We start from the raw sequence: 24359 nt of genomic DNA, 5'->3' as shown, positions 1-24359 counted from the left end.
CTCACTGTGATCAACCTATGTCCCCAACTGTGGAAAGCCGTGTGGATTCAGAATTGGCCACACAGTTACTTACGGACTCACTAAGACCATGTTCATGGAAGACAATCTTATTTGGCTACGAGTAATCACCAAAGAAGAGAAGAAGCAGCTAAACATGTGTTGGACCACCCTGTCTGCTGGCAAGCTCTTCCTAATACTGTTGTAGGATGCAACAATATCATTGGGCAGTTGTTTTATGGCATAATAAGTGCAACCTTGTATTAATACATTATGTTCAGGGAACAGGGAAAAACTAAAAATGAATGGCCCTGATCTATAAATGTCCATGTGCAACAAAGCATAGTTGTAGAACCACTGCTTTGAAGAGAAGTGGCTGGAGAAGTGGAATTAAATCTACCGGTATATTGCACATCAAGTAGAGAGTAGGGCTACTGAGCAGAACATACTGCATTATTTTAACACCAGTCAGTATATGAAAGGCTATCTGAAAGCCATCAGAGTAGCACAGTTGGTAGAGCATGAGACTCTTAATCTAATGGGTCATGGGTTTGAGCCCTATGTTGGGCAAAAGATTCCTGCATTTCAGCCAGTTGGTTTTTATGATCCCCTTCCAACCAAAGGAGCCAACTTCTAGGGGCCAATGTCCCTTCGCCTCCCAATAAAATATTTGAGGGAGCCAGCCCGCCCACCCCAAATTGATAAGCACTGCCATTCAAATGGTGGGTGGGTGCAGCATCTTGGGATCAATATTTTATTCAAGTTGGCACCCCTGCTTCCAACTTTCCAATTCTATGCTTCTGTGATTCTGTGGCCCTGTCTGGGTTGTGTGTCCCTTTACTACCATGCGTAGATGCCAACTCCCTAGGAGCACCCACAAAATTCCCCATAAAGGGGCCGGACATCCACAAATTTTGGTGCCTGGGCCATGCACGCTGCATGGCACCCATGGCCCTGGGCACCAGCAGTCAAAGGGCCAAGTTGGCACTCCTGCTACCACGCCCTATTTTTACCTCACAACTGAACTATTGAGATCGCTTTCGGCCACATTGCTATTGGGTTAGTGGGCAAAGCTATGACCATATGGCCTATTCTTTTGAGCGTGAAAATTGCAATTAACAAGGAGGAAAAAAGTTTATGTACTTCCAAAAACACTGGTTGATTTTTTGTTTTGTTTTGTTCGCTAAGCCATGATCCAAGCCACCAAAGCAGTCAGCTGGGAGCTGCCACCACGCTTGGGGTTTCTCTGTCCTTCCGTCCTTCCTTCCCTAGGCTCTTCTCTTGGGCACCTTCCCCCTCCCCTCCACGGCAGAAGAAGCCACGAGGCTCCGGCTCCGCTTCTCACAACAGCGAGCAGGCCGCTTTTCTGCGCCAAAGGCAGCGTTTACAGCTGCGGCAAGAAGAGGCCCGCGCGCCTCGGAAGGAGCCTCGCGCCGTCCAGGGAAGACGCCCGCTCCCCTCGGAGAGAGAGAAAGAGAGCGCGCCGTCTCGCTTGCGCGCGACGCTCGGGCGCCCCGCCAGCCTCCGCCCACCCGGGCCCTTGGCTCCGCCCCGGGAGCTGGCGACGCCGGCGACTCGTTCATCTCGCCCAGGAGCTAGGCTGGGGCGGGAGGGGGAGCGGGCAGGTTCCTTCTGCCTTCCGCGAGCAGCTGACTCGCCCGGATAGGCTCGTGGAGCGAATGGGGCGGCTGCGCTGAGGAGGGGTCGGCGGCTGCGTGGGTGGATGGGAGTGGGGGGAAAGGCGGGCTGGGCTGAGGGGTAAACCCAGCCAGAGAGAGAGAGAGAGACCCCCCGCTCCAGCTCGCAGGCGATGCTCCTCACTTGCTGCCTTGGCCGTCTCCTCCTCCCCCCGGCTTGGAAGCTTTTGTTCTTCTCTCCACTTTGGGGCAGAGGCGAAGTGCTGCAGTTGCCGCCGCCGCCGAAGCCTCGGCTTCCCGGGTCTCTTGTCCGCCAGGAAAGTTCCCGGAGGCAGCAGCCCTCGACTCGCGCGTCCGCCTGCCCAGGACCGGGGCTTGTTATTGTTGTTTTGAGGTGAGGTTAAATCTCAGGGGGAAGAGGAGGAGGTTGGATGGGCAGGAGCAGATGGAGCCGCGTGTGGCTCCCTGGAGCAGGGCTGCGAACGGAGCGAGGGCGAGGGGCTCGAGTGAAACCTCGCCGCGATTCGGAGATGCTGGACTTGGGATCCTGTCCTCCTCCCCCACCTCGCTCCCGACTTCATATCTTAGAGCACATGCTGCTAGGGGGGAGGGGAGGGGAGGTTGGATGTGATGTAAATACTCCTTCATCACCTTAAAGGGTAGATCTCTCCCCGCAGCTCTTTCAATGAATTCTTGGGGCGGGGGGGGGGGGTAGAGATGGGGATGCACGTTGGTGATGGTGAGTGTGAAATGAAGGGAGCGTTGGATTTACCAGTGTGCGCGCACATATATTTATACATATACATCCACACAGACACAGACAGGGTGCCAACTTGAACAAAATATTGGGGGGGGGGGGGAGGTAAGCCCTGCCCTGCATAATCAATCACAAGACGTGGTGCACGCACACCGTTTGAATGGCAGTGCCTTTCAACTTGGGGTTGTGGTGGCCCCCTCTAATATTTTATTGGGGGGGGCGAAGACCTCTCAGCCCTTAGGAGTTGGCTCCTGTGTATTCTGACTACAGAACCAAGGGATGGCATTTGTATATCTATATATATATGTATGTATGTATGGTGGTGCTATATGGATGGATGTGTGTTGTTTTGCAAGGTGCCAGAGTACTTTTTGAAAACCAGGAACCCAAATTAGGACCAGATGGATTCCATTGCCTTAATTTATAAAATCAGAGGTCTGCAATAAGTCCTAGATGTATTGAGGACTGACGCCTCAGACTTCGGCTTTGGCCTTTAATTAATTAATTCCTGCTAACCCCTCCCTGTCTCAAATTAAACTTTGCCTAAAACACCAAGGGCAACTGCAACATCCTTGGCAGTGATTAAAGAATTGGTGTGTTTAAGTCATTCGTGCACATTAGTTATTCCCTAATGCACTTTCACTATTCTCTGTTGCTACAATCAGAGTTATTAGAACCAGAGTGGTAGGAAATTGCATGATTCAGATTTAAACCACATTCCCCCCGCCCCCGTGTGTCCTCCATGTTGGTATTCTGACTACAGAACCAAGGGATGGTATTTAGAAGTGAAATGATATTACTGTATGTACAAACTTACTGTATGTGGTGGGTTAATAAGGGCTTTCAAACTTCACATACTTATGCTGGCTTTCCTGAAGTGGTGAAATATTGAATCCTGGTTAAAAAGAGAGGCAGTCCTTCACATCTGAATAAATGAGGTCCCTTAACCACATTTTTAAAAGCTGTTAAAAAGAGCTATAACAGAACAGTTTTAATATATATATATATATATATATATAATACACACACACACACAACATCTGTATGTTGCTCCATGACATGAAGTTCTCCGGGCAGCTACAATAAATAAGGAGCAGGTTTTTTCACTGGACAGTGTCCAGTAGGACTTACTCCAGTGTAAGTGTGTAACCTGGGAGTAAGTCTCACTGAGCTTATGCATGTATGGACATGCAATGTAAAGCACTAATTTATTTCCTTAATATGTGTTAAGTGGGTTTTTCTCCCTTTCAGTTTCTGACAGTTAAATCTGGGTTGACTTTATAGCCATGCAATCTGATTATTGAAAGGGGACTGTTTTTGTAGTCATTTGTCGGTAAATGTGAGCGGGGGGCGGGGCGGCGGTTGGCAACTGCTTGTAGAGTGAAATATGTATATTTTAGGAGGGCTGTAATTCAGGTAGATGGTGAAGGCTCCCTGCCATCTTGTAAGGGAAAGTAAATTCACAGCTAAAATGTAAATGGTTGATTTGCTGGTAACTTCAGAACCAGGGTACTTCAGCTGAATTCAACAGGACATGAAATTTGATGTGCTTCAATCTAACCCTGTGAATGGTAATTTGGGAGCCCTATTTAGACGCATGGGATGTATGTTTCCTGCAAGTATGTCTTGCAGTGTAATTCTAGCCAGTGTGCATGCTACTGTATGTAATATTAGAACATTTGAATTGTTCTATATTTCCTTATTGCAAAGCTGTTTTCTGGTGGCAGAGTGGTGTGTGATGCCAGAATGAATGCAGTTCAAGTGTACACTACTTACATATCACCACCTGTAAGTTAGTTATTTCTTAGAGTGTGTTGCTGCCTGAATTCATCCTTGGAGAGTTGAAATTCTACTGCAGCTTGCTAATGCTGTAAATTCTGCAATGACTAAGGTTACGTATAACAGGTAGGCTCTTTGATTAGAAGAAGAAGAAGAGTTTGGATTTGATATCCCGCCTTTCACTCCCTTTAAGGAGTCTCAAAGCGGCTAACATTCTCCTTTCCCTTCCTCCCCCACAACAAACACTCTGTGAGGTGAGTGGGGCTGAGAGACTTCAAAGAAGTGTGGCTGGCCCAAGGTCACCCAGCAGCTGCATGTGGAGGAGCGGAGACGCGAACCCGGTTCCCCAGATTACGAGACTACCGCTCTTAACCACTACACCACACTGGCTCTCAAAGCCAAACTAGTGAGGCAAACTAGTGAGCATATGCTTCTGTGTAGTATACTTTTTCTGCCGTAATATTTTGGTATGGGTAATAACTTTTAGGAAAAGAGTTTACTCGCATTCTTTGTACTGAGATACTTCATGGAGATAAATAAAAGGCAACTTGTGAAAGCAACAATATTACTTTTTGCAGAACTGTATTTTAATTTACAGCATCCCTCCAGAGTTTCTAACTCACCAAATCAGGTGCAACTTACCAGCCATGTGACCTCAGGGAGGCAACAAAACTTGGTGGGTTTTATCAAGAACTTGGTAGGATGCCTATGTGGCTGCTAGGCTGCATTAGGCCTTGTGGGTTGCAAGTGGTACAGGCATGTCAGAACAGCTCACTCCTGCTTTGTCATGAAGACTGCAGTGTACATTCCCAAGAGGAATGTGGAAAAGTTATTCTCTTCAACTCTTTTTATATATTACGTTTTATTAAGTTTCCAGGCTGCAGAGTTCATGACAAACTGTGTAGTAAAGAGAGAATAAGGTACTGATATAGTGTAGATTACTGCATTAAAACCACTTTTGAAGTGCTCTCTGGATGGGATTACTTCCAAACAAGTAGCTACGGAATTACAGCCTTTTTCCCCATAGATTGGATAGGCTGTGTCTGGATCTCTCTTTAATAAGATAGATAGATATTTCCAATGTTACTTTGAAAAGCCATCCAGTGTGCCTACAGTATGTAACGTTCCCTGTTGCACACATTCCAAATAATGCTTGTTGCTTCAGGAGATGCAGGGGCGTACAAAGTGTGGGGCGGAGGGGGTGGGTTGTCCCGGGTGCCACTCTGGGGTGTGTGTGTGACAAGATGGCTCCTGCTTCCCCCCAGCTGTAGAGTGGCTGAGGATGCACGCAGTCAGTATGCGCTCTCTTGCACCACCCATGCGGGCATCCTTATGGGCTGCTGCTCTCGCGCGCCATCCATACAGGCATCTGTATGGGCTGCCTCTTGAGCCGCAGCCCATACGGTTGCCGTGCAAGCGGCAGCCCGTATGGCCGTTGCACACGAGCGGCAGCCCATATGGAGTGTGCATGTGCGGCATCCCATACAGACTGCGCATGTGTGGCATTCTGTACAGAGTGCACACCCATGGCAGCCCATACGGACGTTGTGTGTGCATCACTGGGCGGTTCCTCCGCCACTGGAGAGATGGGCAAGTTACTAAAGTGTATGACAGCATTTCATCCTATGTATAAGTGCCAGTAGAACATTGTTAAATTTGGAAATTTTACTTCTTTAAATCATTCAGTAGCATTTTTGATACTTTTATATATCATGGTTATTTCAGCAATGCAAGCAAGAGTTCGAAATCTTAAGTGGGACCTTACTCCCATGTGAGGTGTTTAGGATTGGGATATGAAGATCTAGTTCACCTGAATGCTTGTCCCAGTTGCCATGACTTCATTGTAGGTTGTTCAGTGAGTTTTTTCTGATTTGATGATGTAGTATTAAAATGGTTAAGTTTAACTGGTGGAAGGACAGGGCAAGCTAGCATGATCCCAGTCTGTGTTACTGTGCTATTACAGTAGCCTTAGGTAAAGATCCCATGAACTAGCAATCTTAAACTAAAAACTGTGGCTAAGAATTCAGTCCATATACCTTTACTGCAGTAAATGATTTGTCATGACTGTATATAACATGGATATAAAATTCCCAGGTTTTCCATTGTTCATTGTCCTGTTCAGAGAAGTAGAAGAACTGTTGTTGCTTAAGTCTTGTCTTTGTTAATGCTCCACTTTAGCCTCTCTGCTGATCAAAAGAATGCAGTTGGGATTCAGATGAGCTGCACTATATCAATGTTGTGATGTATGGGTATGACGAAATCAGTGGCTTTTCAGAAATCAGCCATTTTGCACATCAATCTGTAGTCTGTCCAGAGTTAGCATTCAAAGAATGGCCTGGGGACTTATGGCACTGTCACAAAATTAAAGTTAAGCACATCTGTGCTGGTCAGTGGTTTGGGTGGGAGTCAGCACAGAACACGAAAGAGATATAGATCTACAATAAATGAGTTCTGTAATTTTCTAGGGATCTCTTTTCCATGACAGTTTGTACTTGAGTAAAGAAGTGCAAACATTCCTACAATAAGTGGGTACGAGTCTCAAAGTATGCTCCTTGCTAGTGTTTAACAAGCTATTTGCTTTTTATCACTATTTTCTCCTGAAAATTATAGGATCCCTCACCTTGTACAGCTGTATGTAGTCATAACGTTGCCCCCTCTTTGGGGCTGTGTCGCTGCAATAAAAGAATAATAAACTCTTGGGTTCCCAATACCAAAAAAGAGGAAGCTTACACACACAGGAAATGCACAAAAACATTTCAGGCAATATTTAAACCAGAAATGGGAACCTGTGGCCTCCTGGCATTCTTGGACTCTAACTTGCATCACCCTGACTTTTTGCCAAGTGGGCTGGCATTGTTGGAGATGGAGTCCAACAGCCTTAGGCGCTAACATCTAAAAGCAATATGCTGAGTATTCAACTCCGCAGTTTTCTGGTTGGAAAGTAATATGCAGATTTTTTTCAAAACTACCAAATTTTCATCCACAACCTTTTATCTTGGAAACATCCCCGCTGCTTGTCTTAGTAGCTTCTGTGTATGGGCCAAACATTCACTTTCATCCTCAAAAAGGAGACCCTTGCGCAACACTCATTTATTTTGAGTTTATTTAGCTTGTGCAGGAGAACTTCCTGGAAGTCTGCACTCTTTGCCAGTACTTTGGCTGTTAACAAGTGCATATTCAGAGATTCAAGTGTTGAGTACCATGAGTATTCAAACTTGTGTCCATTAACCTGCTTATTTTGTACAGTAGCCAAACTTTAGCATTCATCAATGGATAAATATTTTTTTTAAACAGGCTAGTTGTCTTTTAGTCTATGGAATTAAACTCTTAATGGCATAAGAGGCCCTCAGGTCTTTTAAGTTAATAAAGTTTATAACCTTTCCAGACTTCCTGTATAGCTGGCAGCTTGATTTGTGAAATGCAGAATAATCAACCATCCAGAAGTCTTAAAGACAAAGCACACTTGGGCTGCAAGTCTGAATCTCATTATATGTATATTAGATTATACTGGAATCAGCAGGGTTTACACATAACAGAATACAGTGGTAACTCAGGTTAAGAACTTAATTCGTTCTGCACCTCTGTTCTTAACCTGAAACTGTTCTTAACCTGAGGTACCACTTTAGCTAATGGGGCCTCCCGCTGCCGCCGTGCCACTGGAGCACGATTTCTGTTCTCATCCTGAAGCAAAGTTCTTAACCCGAGGTACTATTTCTGGGTTAGCGGAGTCTGTAACCTGAAGCGTATGTAACCTGAAGCGTCTGTAACCCAAGGTACCACTGTATAGGACTCCAGTCATAAATTGTGGGCCAACAAATTAAAATGCCTTCTCCTTGACATTTTAGATTTGGAAGTGTGGGCACTTTTTATTTTTTAAAAAGAGGTTATTTATAGCACTTGGATTCTGATGTTACATACTACAGCAGAGGACTGTACCATATGCTTATGTGAATCATTGATTCACCTCTAAGACCTTATTAATGCAACCTTTTTGGTTTAATGCTTAATTCATCTCTGCTCCAGTTGTGTTCCAGAACTTTGTGCTGCCTAAGAATCTGTGTGGTTTTTTTGACGCATCGGTTCAAGTATGGGATGGCTGAACCTGGAAAGAGGGAATAGACTTTGTTCCTATGCTGGGTTTGAGAACTATACAGCTGCAGGAGTAATTTTTTTCTGGTGGGGCAGGAGGGATGAGAGTTGCTTCTGAAGGAGTAGGAAATCTAATACTGACTCAGTAGGAAAAGACTTCATTGATTCCTTTTGGCTTTTGAAATGGATACCATGCGGTGAAGATACAATATTACTAGTGCTTTTAGTATGGAGCTTAGTAATTCAGCCACAAAAGTGCTATGTGTGGAACTAGATTCCATATCCTTCATTTTTGCCTCTTAGAGCAAGCTGGTTTTCTCCTGCACTGGAGTGTAGGACCTGAACCAGTGGCTTCAAGTTACAAGGAAGGAGATTCTGACGAAACATCAGGAATGACTTTATGATTCTAAGAGCTTGTTTGACAGTGGAACAGATGCCTCCAGAAGGTGGTGGACTCTCCTTCCTTGGAGGTTTCGAAGCAGAGGTTGGATGATCATCTGCTATTGGTGCTTAAGTTGAGATTCCTGCATTGCAGGAGGTTAGACTAGATGATGCTTGGGGTCACTCCCAGCTCTACAATTCTATGATTACATGATAATAACTTTAGTAAAATAACCATTCTTGTGTGCATAGGACATTTATTTTTATGTTTTTGAGGAGTGTCTAATCATACAGCCACCACCTGCAGCTTCCAATGGTACAGTATAGGAGCAGTTTTACTATGCAATGAGCTTTTTTGTCTAGAGAGTGTCTCAGTAACTTATAATTGAAATAAATTGTAAATTATCCTAAATGGTACTAAATCCCTAATGTAGCTGAATAAAATACTTCTGCAAGAACAAATAAGTTCTAAGCTACTCTTCCATGAAATTATCTTTAGCCAGTTTTAGGTTTTGTGTGTTTTACAAAAATGGCACAATAGCAATCAAGAGTAGGTTAGCTCCAGCTTTTTGTGGAACAAAGGCTTATCACCAGCTCTACCCAAATCCTATTTTAGCATCCGTATGCAGAATATTCTGGTTAGCTTTGCTAACATGTTTTATGCTATAAGATTTACTGCCCCAAAATGCACTCTGAGTAGCTTCAGGCAGTCAAAAGAAGTGTTAGAAAGGAGCACAGGTGAGTTGTGCCTTCTCTCATGCTTGCTTAAACCATCTGAAGCTGAGACTATGCACCAGCATCCATAGGATGATGATCAGATCACACAAACACACACTTATCACATCATGAAAGATGGTGTGGGCTCACTTACAGAGGTCCTAAACAAGAGCCAGTATGGATTTTCCAATCACTGCTGTTAGTTTGGAACACTGACTGGCATGTTTAGTTACAATTTTCTGCAGCTGACTCACAGTATGTGCTATAGAGCAAGCTCCCACACCACCCTGAATCTGTGGTGATGGTGTAGGACTTTCTTCCCCCCTGCCCAGAGGCTCTGAATAGTCCTAGCCAATGACGACTCCTTATATTGCCAAATAGTTTTCTAAATTTGCTTCCATATTTTTTAAAGCACCATCTCCCAGTTTATTGTTCTCCTTCCTGCCTCCATATATATATATTGTACAGAGCTTTCTATATTTTATTTAAAGTTGCATTAAGATTACAGTGGCACCTCAGGTTAAGTACTTAAGTCGTTCTTAACCTGAAACTGTTCTTAACCTGAAACACCACTTTAGCTAATGGGGCCTCCTGCAGCCGCTGCGCCGCCACCATGTGATTTCTGTTCTCATCCTGAAGCAAAGTTCTTAACCCGAGGTAATATTTCTGGGTTAGCGGAGTCTGTAACCTGAAGCGTATGTAACCTGAAGCATATGTAACCTGAGGCACCACTGTATGCAGAATTATGGTGTATTTCTAAGTGTTAGGTGACATCTAGGATCTCCCCTTCCTGAATGGAGGTAGCTTCCTCCCATGGAGTGAGGGTTAGGTTCACAAACAGGGTGCTTCTGTGAGTAGAAGCACTTTCATGAAGCAAAAATGTTGGATATCATCTAAAATGCTGAATGTGTACTTACACTGGTTTTTCTTGTCTTAAGATAAGAATTGGGAATAGGCTACAATGACCAATGCAGATTAAGTAAGGACACTCAGATGCAAACGTATTTGCGTCCTGCTACCAACTAAATTGCTTTCAGCATGAGTGTTTGAAAATGTGTTTCAGTGTCCATATCCACATTCTGCTTCTACTGCTTGTGCAACCGTAACTAGTACTGGATGTGGAATGACAATTTTCCAGTGACAGAAATGTCACTAAAAGAAAAGGAGAAAGAAATCCACACTGAAATATAAAGGCAAAGTCTAGCACTTGGAATGCTGTAAAGTGCAGGTGAGGGATTTATTTGCATTGTATTTTCAATCACAACCATTGAAAAATAAAAGCTTGATAGTCAGACCTTCTGACACCTACACCAGCCAGGACATACGATGTCAGTCAAAGCTCCACCCACATGAACACAATAAAAATGGGATACCATAGGGAAAATTTACTGTGCCAGATTATCACAGAATTTAGAAGGTAGAGCATAGGAGTGATGGATTTCAATACCTAGTCTGGTCTGGAATGAAGCAGGTGAAAAGGAAGTGCCTTTGGTTATATGAACTTAAAGGAAGTAGACAATAAAAAATGAAGGTGTTCTAGGGAGAGCCAGGGAGCTCTTTCCTGTCAAGGGCTGGATTTGCTAGGGGAAAATTATTATTCAGCGGTTGCATGCCACCAAAGGGAAGGATTCTTTAACCCTCTCTGCCAACCCCTTTTTACTTTCCCTCTTAGTTTCATTGGGAACAGATTATTGTTGCCAGAAATCTGAACTGATCACTTGTGTTGACTCTCCGCCTCCCTGCACCCCTCCATCTGATTTTGCTCGCTTGTCCTCCTGGTTTTCCCATCCTTCCCTCTGGGTGCTCTTCCCACCCAAGTCTGCATGAAAGCCAAGGACCACATGTTCCCTGTCTCTGGTCCACGGCAAGAAAAGTGACAGAAGATGGCATAGAAAAGGAGAAGAGCCTGCAAAAGCAACTGGATTCAGAGATGGGTATAATGGTCGGGTTGGGCATTTTTTGTGAGTGGCTGATAGCAGTATCAGTCTTGACTGTGCCAAGCACAGCTACAGATGGCATAAATGAGGAATGGCAGAGAGGGACGAAGGAGCTGAAAGCAGATAAACACACATGGAAAGTGGGAAGGTGTGTGGGAGAGCTGTACAGATCCAAATCTGAAATAACAGTGAAACTAAGACTCTGAACCCAAGAGATTTGAGACTACTTTTACTTTACGTGGCGACCTCCGTACTACATGGCCAACTGCTTTTGAAACTGAGGGAGTTTCAAAAGCAGGTTATGACATGTCTGTTCAAAGAAAACAGACCCTTGTGTAAGCCTAATTAGTCCATTTTATCCCAAGTATGATCTGGAGAGCATTTGTTCTGTGTAATGCACTTATTCCTCATTTTCCAAGCAACTTGTCCAATCGTAGCCCATTGAAACAAGTGGGAAAGAGCTTCAAAAGTTTTGCTTTGTTAAATTGGATTATTGTAACCTTTATTCTACATCAAACTGAGGGCAGACACCTCAAAATCTTTTGCTGATTACTGTGTCTGGTGCCTAGTGTGCGTGTCTGGCAGAGATGGGTGTGCAAAATACTTTGAGCAAACCTAAACTGGTAGCTATTTGATGTTTCAGTTGTGGGCTGACCATAATAAGCATTTTATATATAATAATCCAGGCTCTCTCCCCAATTATTTACAGCTAGCCACACTATTTGTTTTATTAGCGTGATTAATTACGTTAGTGACTTTGCGTGAGTGGTAGTATAAATTCCTTTGTAGTCTATTTCTGGTGTAGATAGGAACATGGTTGTAAAATTTAGAAGCCTGTAGCCAGATGGATTAAAGTGTTGCTAAGGAAACAGACTTGGAAATGAAGTGGCAGCAGACTGTCCACAGAACATCATGCTGTTTGGAACTGGTATTTTAGGTTCATGCAGATAGATAAAACAGAAGTATGAAATATTAATTTCCTGTCTTTTTGAAAATACCATGTTAATTTTTATTGCTCATTAATGTATACAAAGAACTCTACATGCTTTCCCTGTATCACAAAAAGTGAGAAGTCTACAGCAGTTTAAAGGGCACTCCAGTGGTTGGCCTCATCTAGGTACAGATGTGGTCCATCACCTGCTTAACTTAAGCAGTGATACGGGTCCCAGTTAAATGTTTCTCAGGACTTGAGTGTTGAGTTTAAGAGCAGTGATAGTCAAAATGTTAACAGAATTTAATTCATATTGAAAATATGATCATGTTTGGATCTGTTTAGCAACGTTGGAAGATGGTGACTTGCTCAAGGAAACTTTGTGTCTTGCCAAAGGATGGGTAACAGCTAAATTATACATTTTTTAAAAAATGAGGGATCAACCATTGCACATTTTTTTGCTCCCTGCAGTCTTAGATGCAATCTGAAACCTGTTTAGCACCTAAGAGAGCCTAATATGCATTTCTACTACTTTCTCCCAAGTTCTATCTATAGACTGACTAAATGCAGATTACGCGAGTTCAATGTCAACTGACATTTTTCTCCCTTGCTTGGTTTACCACCAAGCTTGATGAAATGTTCTGGAGCTCAAAAAGCTTGCACACTATTTTGTGTCATTTTGGGTTGGTTATTAGGCAAACCCCCCGCTCCCCCAAATAGTGTGCAAGTATTTGAGTTTGGGCCAATGTGGCTTATGGGAATCTTTCCTGTAAGCCAACATGCCTACCTTTGCTATTCAGAAGGTGTTCCTTCCTTCTCAGATGATTCCTTGTATATACAGGGGCAAAGCAAAACGACTCAGTGCCTCTTTGGGAAATATAGTTGAAGAAGGCCTTCAAGCAGGAAAGTTGCACACCACGAAGGGAGCCTGGCTTTTTGTTACAGTTTGATTTTTTTAATGTTAACTTCTATTCTGCTCAAGAGCTAACTTTATTTATTTATTTTTAAATCATTTGGGGAATTCTTTTGGTAATAACATGAGGTGGAATTCAGCCCCGTGCTTTTCCAGTCATTCCGTCTGCGTGAGGGTTGCTGCTTCCCTCTGCAATCTGTTCTGGGGTTCTTCTGCCCCCCCCACCACAGCCGAACCAATTGCAGGGCGCATGGGGGAAGGAGAGCGGGGAAAGCCCTGTCATGTAAGGTGGAAGTTCTTGCTAATGGGGTTGGCTAGGTGAATCATGCTTCCTGTATTTTCAACTGCACCAAAGCTGTTTTTTTCTTCGTTGGGTCTGGGGGCTGAGCTTTCCCCCTCCCCCCATTGCTTAGTATTGACACTGCTACCAAGTCTCCCCCCCCCCATACTTTTTGCTTATCTGGAATTTTCATAGACTGAAAATCATTATTCTGTGGAATTTGCTACCAAGCATATGTTCTGAGGATTGTATTTTTATTCATGTCAAGCAGGTGTTTCCTGTGAACCTACTTGGCATGGATTTCTGAGGAGCTGATAGGTGAACATAGGAGTTAGCTCTATTCTGTGGAAACCGTTTCTTTGTTTCCTCAATTTGGTGGGAGAATGTTGGCAGTAAAAAAGTACAGTAGTTTGTGTAATGCAAACAAAAGTCTGAAGTTATGAGGCCTTCATCTCAATGTGAAGTGAAAACCATTTTGGGTGTCCTATTATGCCTTTTCTGATTGCATTCTTAATAACAAATGGTTATCTACTTTGCCTACTCTCATGCAGGCTGCAGTGTGTGGGTGGAATTTCTGTGTTTTCAGACAGAGTTATTGTTGGATGCTGGGCTGAGCGCGGGCATAAAGCCCATTTGAATCTAGAGGGGCTGCTCTGGAGTAAATGGGCTGTGGATCATAGCCACATTATGCTGATGCTGAATTGTCAGGTATGAATCCAGCAGTTTTGAGAATGCTCACCAAACTGCACTGTTCCATACTATAGATCTATAAAATCTATACATTTTATATATTTATAGTCCCACTAGGACCTGGACTGTAAATTTCACAGATCTATAGGCCAAGACAGTGTAGCTACATATAATTGTTGCCACCATGGATAGGATACAGACATCAGTGCCGTCCAACTAGCATTCAGGTCCGGGGCTCTTAGCTAATGCCTGATTTGTTGACTGTTGGGGCCGGGCTTGCTTTGATTTGCTCTGTCTATAAAGTTTGAGAATCAACTAAGACTGCAGTCCTTTAGTAGCCTACCTGACAGTAAGACCCATTTAACTTCTGATTCTTAACGCCTTGTGAAGATGTACATTGTATGTTAAACTGTGATGTTTAGAGACAAGTAGTGAATTATATACAGTGGTACCTTGGGTTACAGACGCTTCAGGTTACAGACTCTGCTAACCCAGAAATAGTACTTCGGGTTAAGAACTTTGCTTCAGGATGAGAACAAAAATCGCATCGCGGTGGCAGCGGGAGGCCCCATTAGCTAGAGTGGTACCTCAGGTTAAGAACGGACCTCCAGAACGAATTAAGTTCTTAACCCGAGGTACCACTGTATTTCCAGTACTACTGATAGGAATAATTGTTTGAATCTAGTACAGAAACTATATGACATGCTGTCTTGACATTTTATTAACTTTTAGCTCTATGATTGCAGGCAATACTTTAGAGCAGTGCATAAGCCCCTTTCGCATGCTAGGGTCTTTTTCACCAGCATAGTGATCATTATCTTCCTTCATGATATTGTCCATAAGCATCTGGGCTGGGAGAATAGCCAGTGGGGATGGACTTTTTATGGTAACAGTTCTTACTGGAATAGATTGAAGCAACTTCTTCAGGAATTACTGAAGATGTTGGCTGCAGGAGAAGCTCTTCTAAGTTCTGGCAGTGCTGAATGCTTGGTAGCAGTCATGTTTCATACAACTGGCATATTGGACTGGTCTGTGAGATACAATTGCAATTTATTGCTGATATTTACTTACCTTTGTTCAGCAGAACAGCAATGATAAATCTTTATTGGTAATTACAGCATGTCATCTGTCCAACAATCTTTGACTTCATTTGAGCACAAGCATTGGTCTGTCAGTTATTGAATTAATGCTGAAACAAATGAAAGAGCTGCCTAGGCTGATAAGTTTTTGAAAGAGAAAATCAAATGGTGATTATCTCCTTGAGAATGCAGTTTCCCCCCCATTAAAATTTTATTGTTCTTTTATAATCTCTTCCTTCATAAATTGGATGTATGTAATAATGTCATTTACTTAGGTCACAGAACTGGGGGAGAAAACTTCTAAGATGGCTTCATGACCCCTTTGAGCTATTATTTCCCTTTGAAGGGAATAAGAGCCTTCCTAAGTACCCAATTTAATTTTGTTTTTATGGTTACATAAATTATAGCAGTGAAAGGCTTGGTATAGGGTGCAACTGACTGCTCTTACAATCCATCGACTCGATTTTTAAAAACCAGCACCAGATTAACATTTTTATCCCAGGTAAACAGTATCTTGTTCATGAAGTATAAAAGAACATACAAATTGTTTTAAGATGACAGGTTGAAACAAGTTACTATCACTTCCTTCATTTTATCTGAATCTAATAATGAAGTTCAGCCCTTATATAGGGGAAAATGTGTGGAAATGCATTAGATACTTGCAACTTGGTGGTCTTTGGACTGCCACTTAGACTGCAATCCTGATCCTGCTTACCTGGGAGTAAGTCCCACAGAATACAGTAGGACCTACTTCTGAGTAAACATGGTTAGGATTCTGCTGTAACTCGACTTCATCTTTACTGAAGATTTTCGTAAAGATTTTACTTTTATTTTTACTGGAGATTCATGTGTTATAGGACATTGTACCATTGCTTAAATAGGTCCTACATTTTTAAGGCTATGCTTGCACATTGTGACTTTTACCGCAAAAGCGGTAGTTGTGACAAAAAGTCCCTCTTCCATACTGCTGCACTTACAAACATGTGCGCACAAACATTTCCACTGCTCTATGAGACATCACCACAGCAGATCTCAAGCAGGCACACAAAGATGGCTTAAGAAAGTCATTCGTTCCCAAACTATTTTCCCCATGGACCGCTTGGAATTTGCTGAGTGTCTTGGAGAACCACTTAATAATTTTGATGCCTCTTGTAGCAATTGTAATGATCTGTACTAGATGCTGTGTATGGACCACAGTTTGGAAACCCCTGGCCTAACTGATTCTTCATTCTCCAGGAGTGAGGTGAATTTCTAGACCTTCTCCCTCTCCTGGTGCTATTACATTAATTCACATGAACTTTAGTTCAGTTGAGCTTACAGACCACCTATGCTTCAAAAATCAAACACTACCCTGAACTGGGACATCCTTGAGAATAATCTCAGCAATATATGCCAAGTCTCTAGTTCCTTCACTTAACCTGCTGGCTATTTTTACTGACTTGCCCAATATATGTTACAAAGAACTGAAGCACATAAGCAGAAACAGCTCCCCCTGTTTTCTGTTATCTTTTATTCTTCACCTGAATTATTTGTTCCTGTCATGCTACCTTTTACATCACTCCCCCGTGGGCTACTGCTGTTAGTCTTTCCTTGCTTCTTGCTGTATTATTTGAGTCATAGGCCTTTATGGGCTTTGTTGCCAGAGATTTTTTATGCAACTCATCACAGCTAAAAATAACCCAAATTTCATTTCAATTGCTATTGTAGATGGCATATTTAAGCTTTTTTTCGGGGGTGGGGGTGGGGAAAGAAAAGGATAGTCTTGGTTGAAATATACCTAAAATGGTTTGCTAAATCTCACTAAAGTTTTGAAACCCCTTGCCATTGTCCTCATGTTTATGTCCCAGTTAATTATTAGAATTAAGACATACTCCATCAGCATTGATATCGATATCATTGATATGTGTATATGTGAAAGTGGTTAATTGCAGCTCACAGTCATTTGTAACTGCTGCTTTGGAAATGGGTTTTACTTCAACCTAGCTGTAAAGCGGGTATGCAGGCACTGTTGGTGGTGCCTGCAAAGTTCTTGGCAAGGAAGCACTTTTGAAAGGGGCATATAAAGACCCCTGGGAGTTGACATCACTGCGACATCAAGCCAAGTCCCCAGTCCTGCTGTAGACCATTACTTTAGCTACCCTTCATGTGGTTTGTATGTTCCCATTAGACTACTACTAACATTTACATGACAACTAAATGAAAGTATATTTGACAGTAGTATCTGATTTCCCCACAAGACACAAGAGCCTACCTTGTTTCTACTCTACAACACTACCTGCTTATCTAGGGAGGAGCAGGGGTGACAATCAAGTGGATTCCCTACAGTGTGGTGTACATTTGTTGTCCTTCTGAACATAGAGAATCTGCCAAAAACAAAACCCACACAAAAGTCTTCTTAATGGAAGCATAAACACATATGTTTTCTCAAGTACTCCAATGAACACCTGTAAAGAGCATAGCCTGTTACTAGAGAAAGGGATGGCTATTGGACTTAAATTGACTTGCCAAAATTTTGTTTACTTACTTTATTTATTTATTTATTTATAACTTTTATATACCACTTGATTATTGGAAAAACCCCTCAAATCACTTTACAAGAAGTATAATAAAATTATCACTAAAAAATTACAACTGTAATTTAAAACTTACAAAGTTAAAATCACAACAGAATAGACTAAAGTGAATTAATACTCACACAGACTTTCTAAAGGTCTCCTACTCACAGCAGAAACTTGTCTGAAGAAAGTTGTGCTGCAAAGGGGTTCCTGCTCCTAAATTATGTCTGAATGTGCCTTTGTAACTCTTAACTGTTGCAAGGTTCTCGGAAACAGAATCTCACAGGACAATGCAATAGGAAAGAGAGGCTACTATGTACTCTTTTTTTTGGTACTCTAGGGTTTACTTGTGCAGCTCTTCTGATCATATATCCATATGCAGCACTGCATCCTCCCTTGATTTCTGTAGTAGATGCTTCCCCACCCCCAACTTTGTCTTCAGTATGCGTTAACACTAAGCAAAAGCAACAACATGATACTCGCATCTAACATTCTAATTCCTGCTTGATTTTTCAGACCAAAGCACTGCCATGAAGGGTGAAGCTTTACTTTCCCCCTGCTGGATCTCTAACTACGATTTGGGGCATGGCCATGGATCATGACACCACCCTTATATGCTAAAATGCCTTGAAGCCTCTTTATCTCTCCCTTGCATTCTGCTCTGTGGGAAGTGATGGTTTTTTCTGCAATGCTGACGTCTGCTCATTCTGGGACATTCAATGCAACTTTTATTGTCTATGAAAATATGTACGCAAATATCACCACCCCCTCCTTCTTGGTTCGTAGTGGCACAACGCAGCCACTGAAATATCACTTGGGTGCCATGGTTATCACTGAGGTAACTACTCTGACAACCAACACTACAACTGCCCACCCATTGCAATCAGGCTCCAAGAGCTTAAGCCTGCCACTCCAGGTAATTCTTTCTGCTGCCATGATATTTATACTCCTTGTTTCTTTCCTTGGCAACCTTGTTGTCTGCCTAATGGTCTATCAGAAGACTGCAATGCGATCGGCTATTAACATTCTCCTAGCTAGCCTGGCTTTTGCAGACATGTTGCTTGCTGTGCTGAACATGCCTTTTGCTCTGATAACTGTCATCACAACCCGGTGGGTTTTTGGGAATATCTTCTGCAGAGTCTCGGCCATGTTTTTCTGGCTATTTGTCATCGAAGGGGTGGCCATTCTGCTTATCATTAGCATTGACAGGTTCCTTATAATAGTTCAGAGGCAGGATAAGCTGAATCCATACCGTGCAAAGTTCCTCATTGCTGTCTCGTGGGCTGCAGCCTTCGTCGTTGCTTTCCCACTTTCTTTGGGAAACCCCAACCTGCTACCTTCCAGAGCACCTCAGTGTGTGTTTGGCTACACAACAAGCCCTGGCTACCGTGCCTATGTGATACTGGTGGTACTGATTTCATTTTTCATCCCGTTCTTGGTGATGTTGTATTCTTTTATGGGCATCCTCAACACTGTACGGCACAACGCAGTTCGCATCCACAGCCACCCAGATAGCATATGCCTCAGCCAAGCTAGCAAACTTGGTCTCATGAGCCTTCAGAGACCCTTTCAGATGAACATTGATATGAGCTTTAAAACTCGTGCCTTCACCACCATATTGATTTTGTTCATTGTCTTCATAATCTGCTTGGCGCCCTTCACCACCTACAGCCTTATTGCCACATTCAACAGCCACTTCGATCAGAAGCACAACTTCTTTGAGATAAGCGCTTGGCTCCTTTGGCTCTGCTACCTCAAGTCTGCCCTGAACCCATTGATTTACTACTGGAGGATCAAGAAATTTCACGATGCATGCTTAGACTTGATGCCGAAGTACTTCAAGTTTTTGCCACAGCTACCTGGTCACACCAGAAGACGTATCCGGCCTAGCGCAGTATATGTGTGTGGGGAGCACCGGTCAGTTGTGTGAAACTTGCAGCAAAGGGACACTTGTTCTTTTTCTGATGTACGTAAATTTTGGTGGATTGAAATACAATGGCTTCTTTAGCTGCCATGTTTGTAACTTTAGTATGTATTCCAGCTGCCATGTGCAATTTCAAGAGAGAGATCATATTTGGACTTTGCTACTGGAGTATATGACTAAACAAAGATATTGGCTACAACCCCAAAAAGCTCCATGGTGCACAAAGGAAGAATAATACAGACAGAGATTTCTGTTTGCCACAGCAGCTTCCACTGCTGCAGTTTAGGTTCCTCCTTCAGCAGATACAACAGCAGCAACGAAAACTTCAAAGAAAACTCCTGCTAAGTGCGGTTTTCCCCCTTGCACACATGTGTAGCTTTCTGTGGATTGTGGCCACTACCTACAGCTTTCTGCAGTGGAGAGGAAGACTTATTTGAATTATTTCTCAAGTTTGATGCGCAATGACTGCAGGTCCACTTAATTTTAGATGTTTTTAATGCTGCTATTTTATGGTACATTGGGCTGAATACTTACTTTTTTAAAAAAATAAAAGATGTTACTGTTTTATGCCAACATAGGCCGCATATCCACTATGCATTTAGAGCAGTATCATGCCACTTTAAACAGTCATGGCTTCCTCCAAATAATCCTGGGAACTGTAGCTTGTTAGGGGTGCTGAGAGTTGTTAAGAGATCCTTATTCCTTTCACAGAGTTACAATTCCCACAGCTCCCAGGGAAGAAGGATTGATTGTTAAACCACTCTGGGAATTGTATCTCTGTGAGGGAAATAGGGATCTCCTAACAACTCACTGCACCCTTAACCAACTATAATCCCGAGGATTCATTGAAGGAAGCTATGGCTCTTTAAAGTGATTTGATACTGCTTTAAATGTATAGTGCAGATGCGACCATAGCAGAGCCAAAAGGTCTCTATTTAATTTAACATTTCCAAGAGTTGTAGTAATATTCAAAATAGATTCTACTTATCTTTGTGCACTTTAAAAAGAACTGTATAGGGGTGTTTTGTTTTTGTGTGTTTTGTTTCTTCCTGCAAGGGTTTAGTTTTTTATCCAACTTTTGTAGTGTTTCAGTAAACAATCTTTTAACAAACATTGTTTTCAGAAGGATAGATCTGCAAACACTGAGTTTATGTGAATCTCAGAAGCTCAGTGCATGTTGCTCTAAGTGAGGCTATACATAAATACATTCATTGTGGTCCAGCAGAAGTTAAACATTCTTAGGTCTCATTGAAACCATAACATTAAATTCTATGAATTTTAGTTGCTTAAGCACATGGGATTTTGTTTGGGGTCCTATTGATTTCAATGGGATATAAGCATCTTACATTTCTATGAATTTTACCTGTTCTGTGTCATAGGCTGAGCCCTGACCAAAAACAATTGATGCCATATTGCATTTTTTAAAGTACAGTGGACGCTTGGGTTGCGAACGTGATCCATGCAGGAGGCACGTTCGCAACCCGCAGTGTTTGCAACCCGTGTGTCTGCGCACACGCTTCTGCGCATGTGCAAAGAGCAATTTAGTGCTTCTGCGCATGCGCAAACGCCGAAACCTAGAAGTAACCCATTCTGGTACTTCCGAGTTCGGCGCAGTGTGCAACCTGAAGCGTCTGTAACCCGAGGTATGACTGTAGACAAATTTCAGGATCCAAAGAGCTACTTTATGTATATACCCAATGGAAACTACCATTATTCCTTTGGAATGCCAATCCTCTAAGTCCATGTCACAAACTGTTTCTGAAACTGCCCTTAGTTTCAAGAGAGATTTGTCACCTGGAATAGTGGTGCAGTTGCTTGAGAAACATTAGAACAACTCTCCTTTGTGCCTGTGGAACTAATTGTATGGTCTTTTGGATCAAAAAGGAAACAGTACTGACTTTTATTCATGAAGTGACCAGACCTCCACAAGGTACAAATAAAAACTGTTAATATATTGGAGCTATTATTAATGCACTGATTTCTTCTGTATGAGAGGTTTTTGGAGGAGGGAATTCTTTTAAAAAGCTTTAGATAGTGAGAGTAAGCAGGGGTTTCATACTTCCACAGGCATTAATAAGTTATCTTACTTGCATTATCAATCAGATTTAATTCTTCTCCCTCTTTCTTTAGTCAAGCCATTTTGTAGGATTGCATCAGTTACCAGCTTTACTTGTCTTGATGTTAGCCCTACAAACACCAGTTCCTGTTTGAGAATATATATATATATATATATATATATATATATATATATATATATAGTATGGAAAATTATGTTAGGAATTACTCGAGAATACTTGCGTGCAATCTGTTAAATGAACTTAAAGATGCCAATATATTAAGTCTATCATCAGTTCTACTGTAGTTTACAAGAGGGCTAGATATGTTTTTGTTGGGGTTCTTTTTAACCTAATTGATTTCTTCAGTGGCAGCAAATGACATAACTGAAAACCACTACTTGGTCAGATAGGAAGAAGCAATGCTGTTCCTCTGAAAATTAAGTATATTTTTTAAAAAAAGTTGTGTTATGGAAGAACATTTCATAGACTGAGGTGTGTTTGCTGTTGATGCTACTTTACCTAACTTAATTTTACTGCAGGGAGAATTCATTGCCTCCCATTAAATCTATTACTAAATGTTATCACTCTCTAACAAAGGAACTTGTCAATGCTGTCAATAACCAGTGCCATTGTTCTGTCTTCCAAAGGAAAGCAACATAACTCGCCTTTATGTGGTAACTGAAAGGGATCCTCACCTTAAAAGGGGCAGCAAGGATGTGCTACTGATCATGCTTCTTAATATCTATAAGTTGACCTTGGATATCTGAGCTGGGCAAGCTCTACAACACGTAGACATCTGCACCTAAAAGCTTCCATAGAAGCTAGAAACCTATTCACACAGAACTAGACACACAGGCTTCCCTAGCTTGGACATCCATGCTTAGTGCAGAGAACCACAAACTGTGGGAGTCCTGTAATCGGTTGGCCATCTTCATGTGCTTAACATTTGAATGGGGGCTATCAATGCAATAAAATATAAAGCTCCAAAATAGAGAGGGGAGAGATATCGGAATTTGTAGGACATTTGTTTTTCATGTATTTCTGGAGAGCAAAATGTTCTTGAAGTTACAGCAGCAAGTTATATGCGGGAAAACAATCTTCCTTCTAGTAGTGCATTTATTTATTTATTTACCGTAGTTGTCTCAGAATATCTACTCTTTACAGTGCCTGAGGGATCAAGTCTTGCACCTCCCTATGTAATGCAACCATGTGCATTGTATTACCTACAGAGACAAACACTGGCCTCACTTTTCTATCTTATTTTCTTTATGGGTGCAGGTTAGAGTTCAGCACAGCCAGCATATCTTCATACATCGTGAGACAGTTTGGGCATCTCATCCTTTGAAATTGTGGGGTGGCAGTGTAAGGTATACTCTGGTGTAAATTAGTACTTCTGTTCCTGTGACTTGGAAAGTAAAAGTAGAATGGATTTAAATTTGACCAAATAACACATACCAAACTCCACTAATTGACTACAGTGCACAAAAAAATGCTGAAAGGTTTAGACCTTGACATTTGCAGGAAATATTTCTCCTTAAAACTTTTGCATTCAGAAAATAGCTTTCCTATGATGATAAGGCTTTCCTTTGTATACCGGATGATTCTGTAAACAACAAGCATTCTTGAAGCATGAGCCTGTTGTGTTGACTTGGAAGCAAGTCTCACAACATGCAATGGGTCTTGCTCCCAGGTTATGTGCCTAGGATTGCAGATGCTGTCTTCAGCCAGCATGTCTTGCTGCACTAGGTGGAGAGGGTATGGCTATGCTTATGCTGTACAACTGTGAATTTACTTTGCAACAGAATTTGGTATCTGATGCAGTATATGACAGCCTGACTTTTTTTAGTGGCTTGGAAGTGAAGAAAAAAAATCCTGTTTCAACAAAAAGGTTGGAAGCAAGAGGTGACTAGACAAAATGTCTCTCCCTCATTCTCTCTCTCTCTCTCTCTCTCTCTCTCTCTCTCTCTCCTCTCACCTGCTCCTCTAGTCTTTGTTCTCTGGATTTTAAAATTGTGCTGCACTTGGAATAGGTAAATATTAAAAAGATCTTTGTATGCTAGGAAAGCTATTAACAGGATACTGTGTATTAAAGGGAAACGTGAGCATGTGTGATTTTAAAATGTGATATTGTGATATAGCACCATTGGCTCTGTTGCTTTTCACATGCTGTTTAGAACAGTGCCTTGTTATTTTGGGATGAATTTCTATATCCTCTTACACTTGAGAAGCTTTCACTCCTACTGGTAATCAGCTGCACACATGCATACATTTACACTTCTCTAAAGTTTACACCCGTGTTTACAGAAGTCATTTTGTATGCATTTCAGAAGGCAACAGTGAATAGAGATTCTCCCCTCTCCAAAAAATAAATAAAAATGATGTAAATCATGCCATTAATAAATTATGGGTAAGGAGTTTTACCCTTTGTTTATTTTTCAAATACATATTTGCTTGAAGTTCCTCCTTTTTATAATGGGGAAACAAAAAAGGGAGGAGATTGCAGTAGGAAGATCAAACTGAATGTGATTTTTAAATATATATATTTATAGTTATCTAAACTACTTGTCAAAACTGTCATGGTTGTACAAACCTGTTGCTAAAGGGGGTTTTCACTGCAAATTATTGAGGGACATTGT

The 24359-nt window shown here is 42.0% G+C and overlaps 1 protein-coding gene across 2 annotated transcripts; it reads left to right on the top strand.

The window, feature by feature from the left end:
• Positions 1-1578: 1578 nt before the first annotated feature.
• On the top strand, positions 1579-21885 carry GPR63 (G protein-coupled receptor 63). Of its 2 annotated transcripts, none has more exons than XM_080997540.1 (2): positions 1579-2028; positions 18259-21885. In XM_080997540.1, exon 2 carries the CDS (start codon positions 18416-18418, stop codon positions 19670-19672), a length of 1257 nt encoding a protein of 418 aa, XP_080853666.1. In that variant the 5' UTR covers positions 1579-2028; positions 18259-18415; the 3' UTR covers positions 19673-21885. The 2 variants fall into 2 exon arrangements, with proteins under 2 accessions (XP_080853666.1, XP_080853667.1); XM_080997541.1 differs by lacking the exon at positions 1579-2028 and adding an exon at positions 13699-13736.
• The last annotated feature ends 2474 nt before the right edge of the window (positions 21886-24359 follow it).

The sequence above is a fragment of the Podarcis pityusensis genome, assembly GCF_964106645.2.
Source record: "Podarcis pityusensis genome assembly, chromosome: 3".
In the NCBI taxonomy this organism is placed as follows: domain Eukaryota; kingdom Metazoa; phylum Chordata; class Lepidosauria; order Squamata; family Lacertidae; genus Podarcis; species Podarcis pityusensis.
Note: the sequence above shows the minus strand (reverse complement) of the source record. Positions and strands in the feature narration are given on the sequence as shown.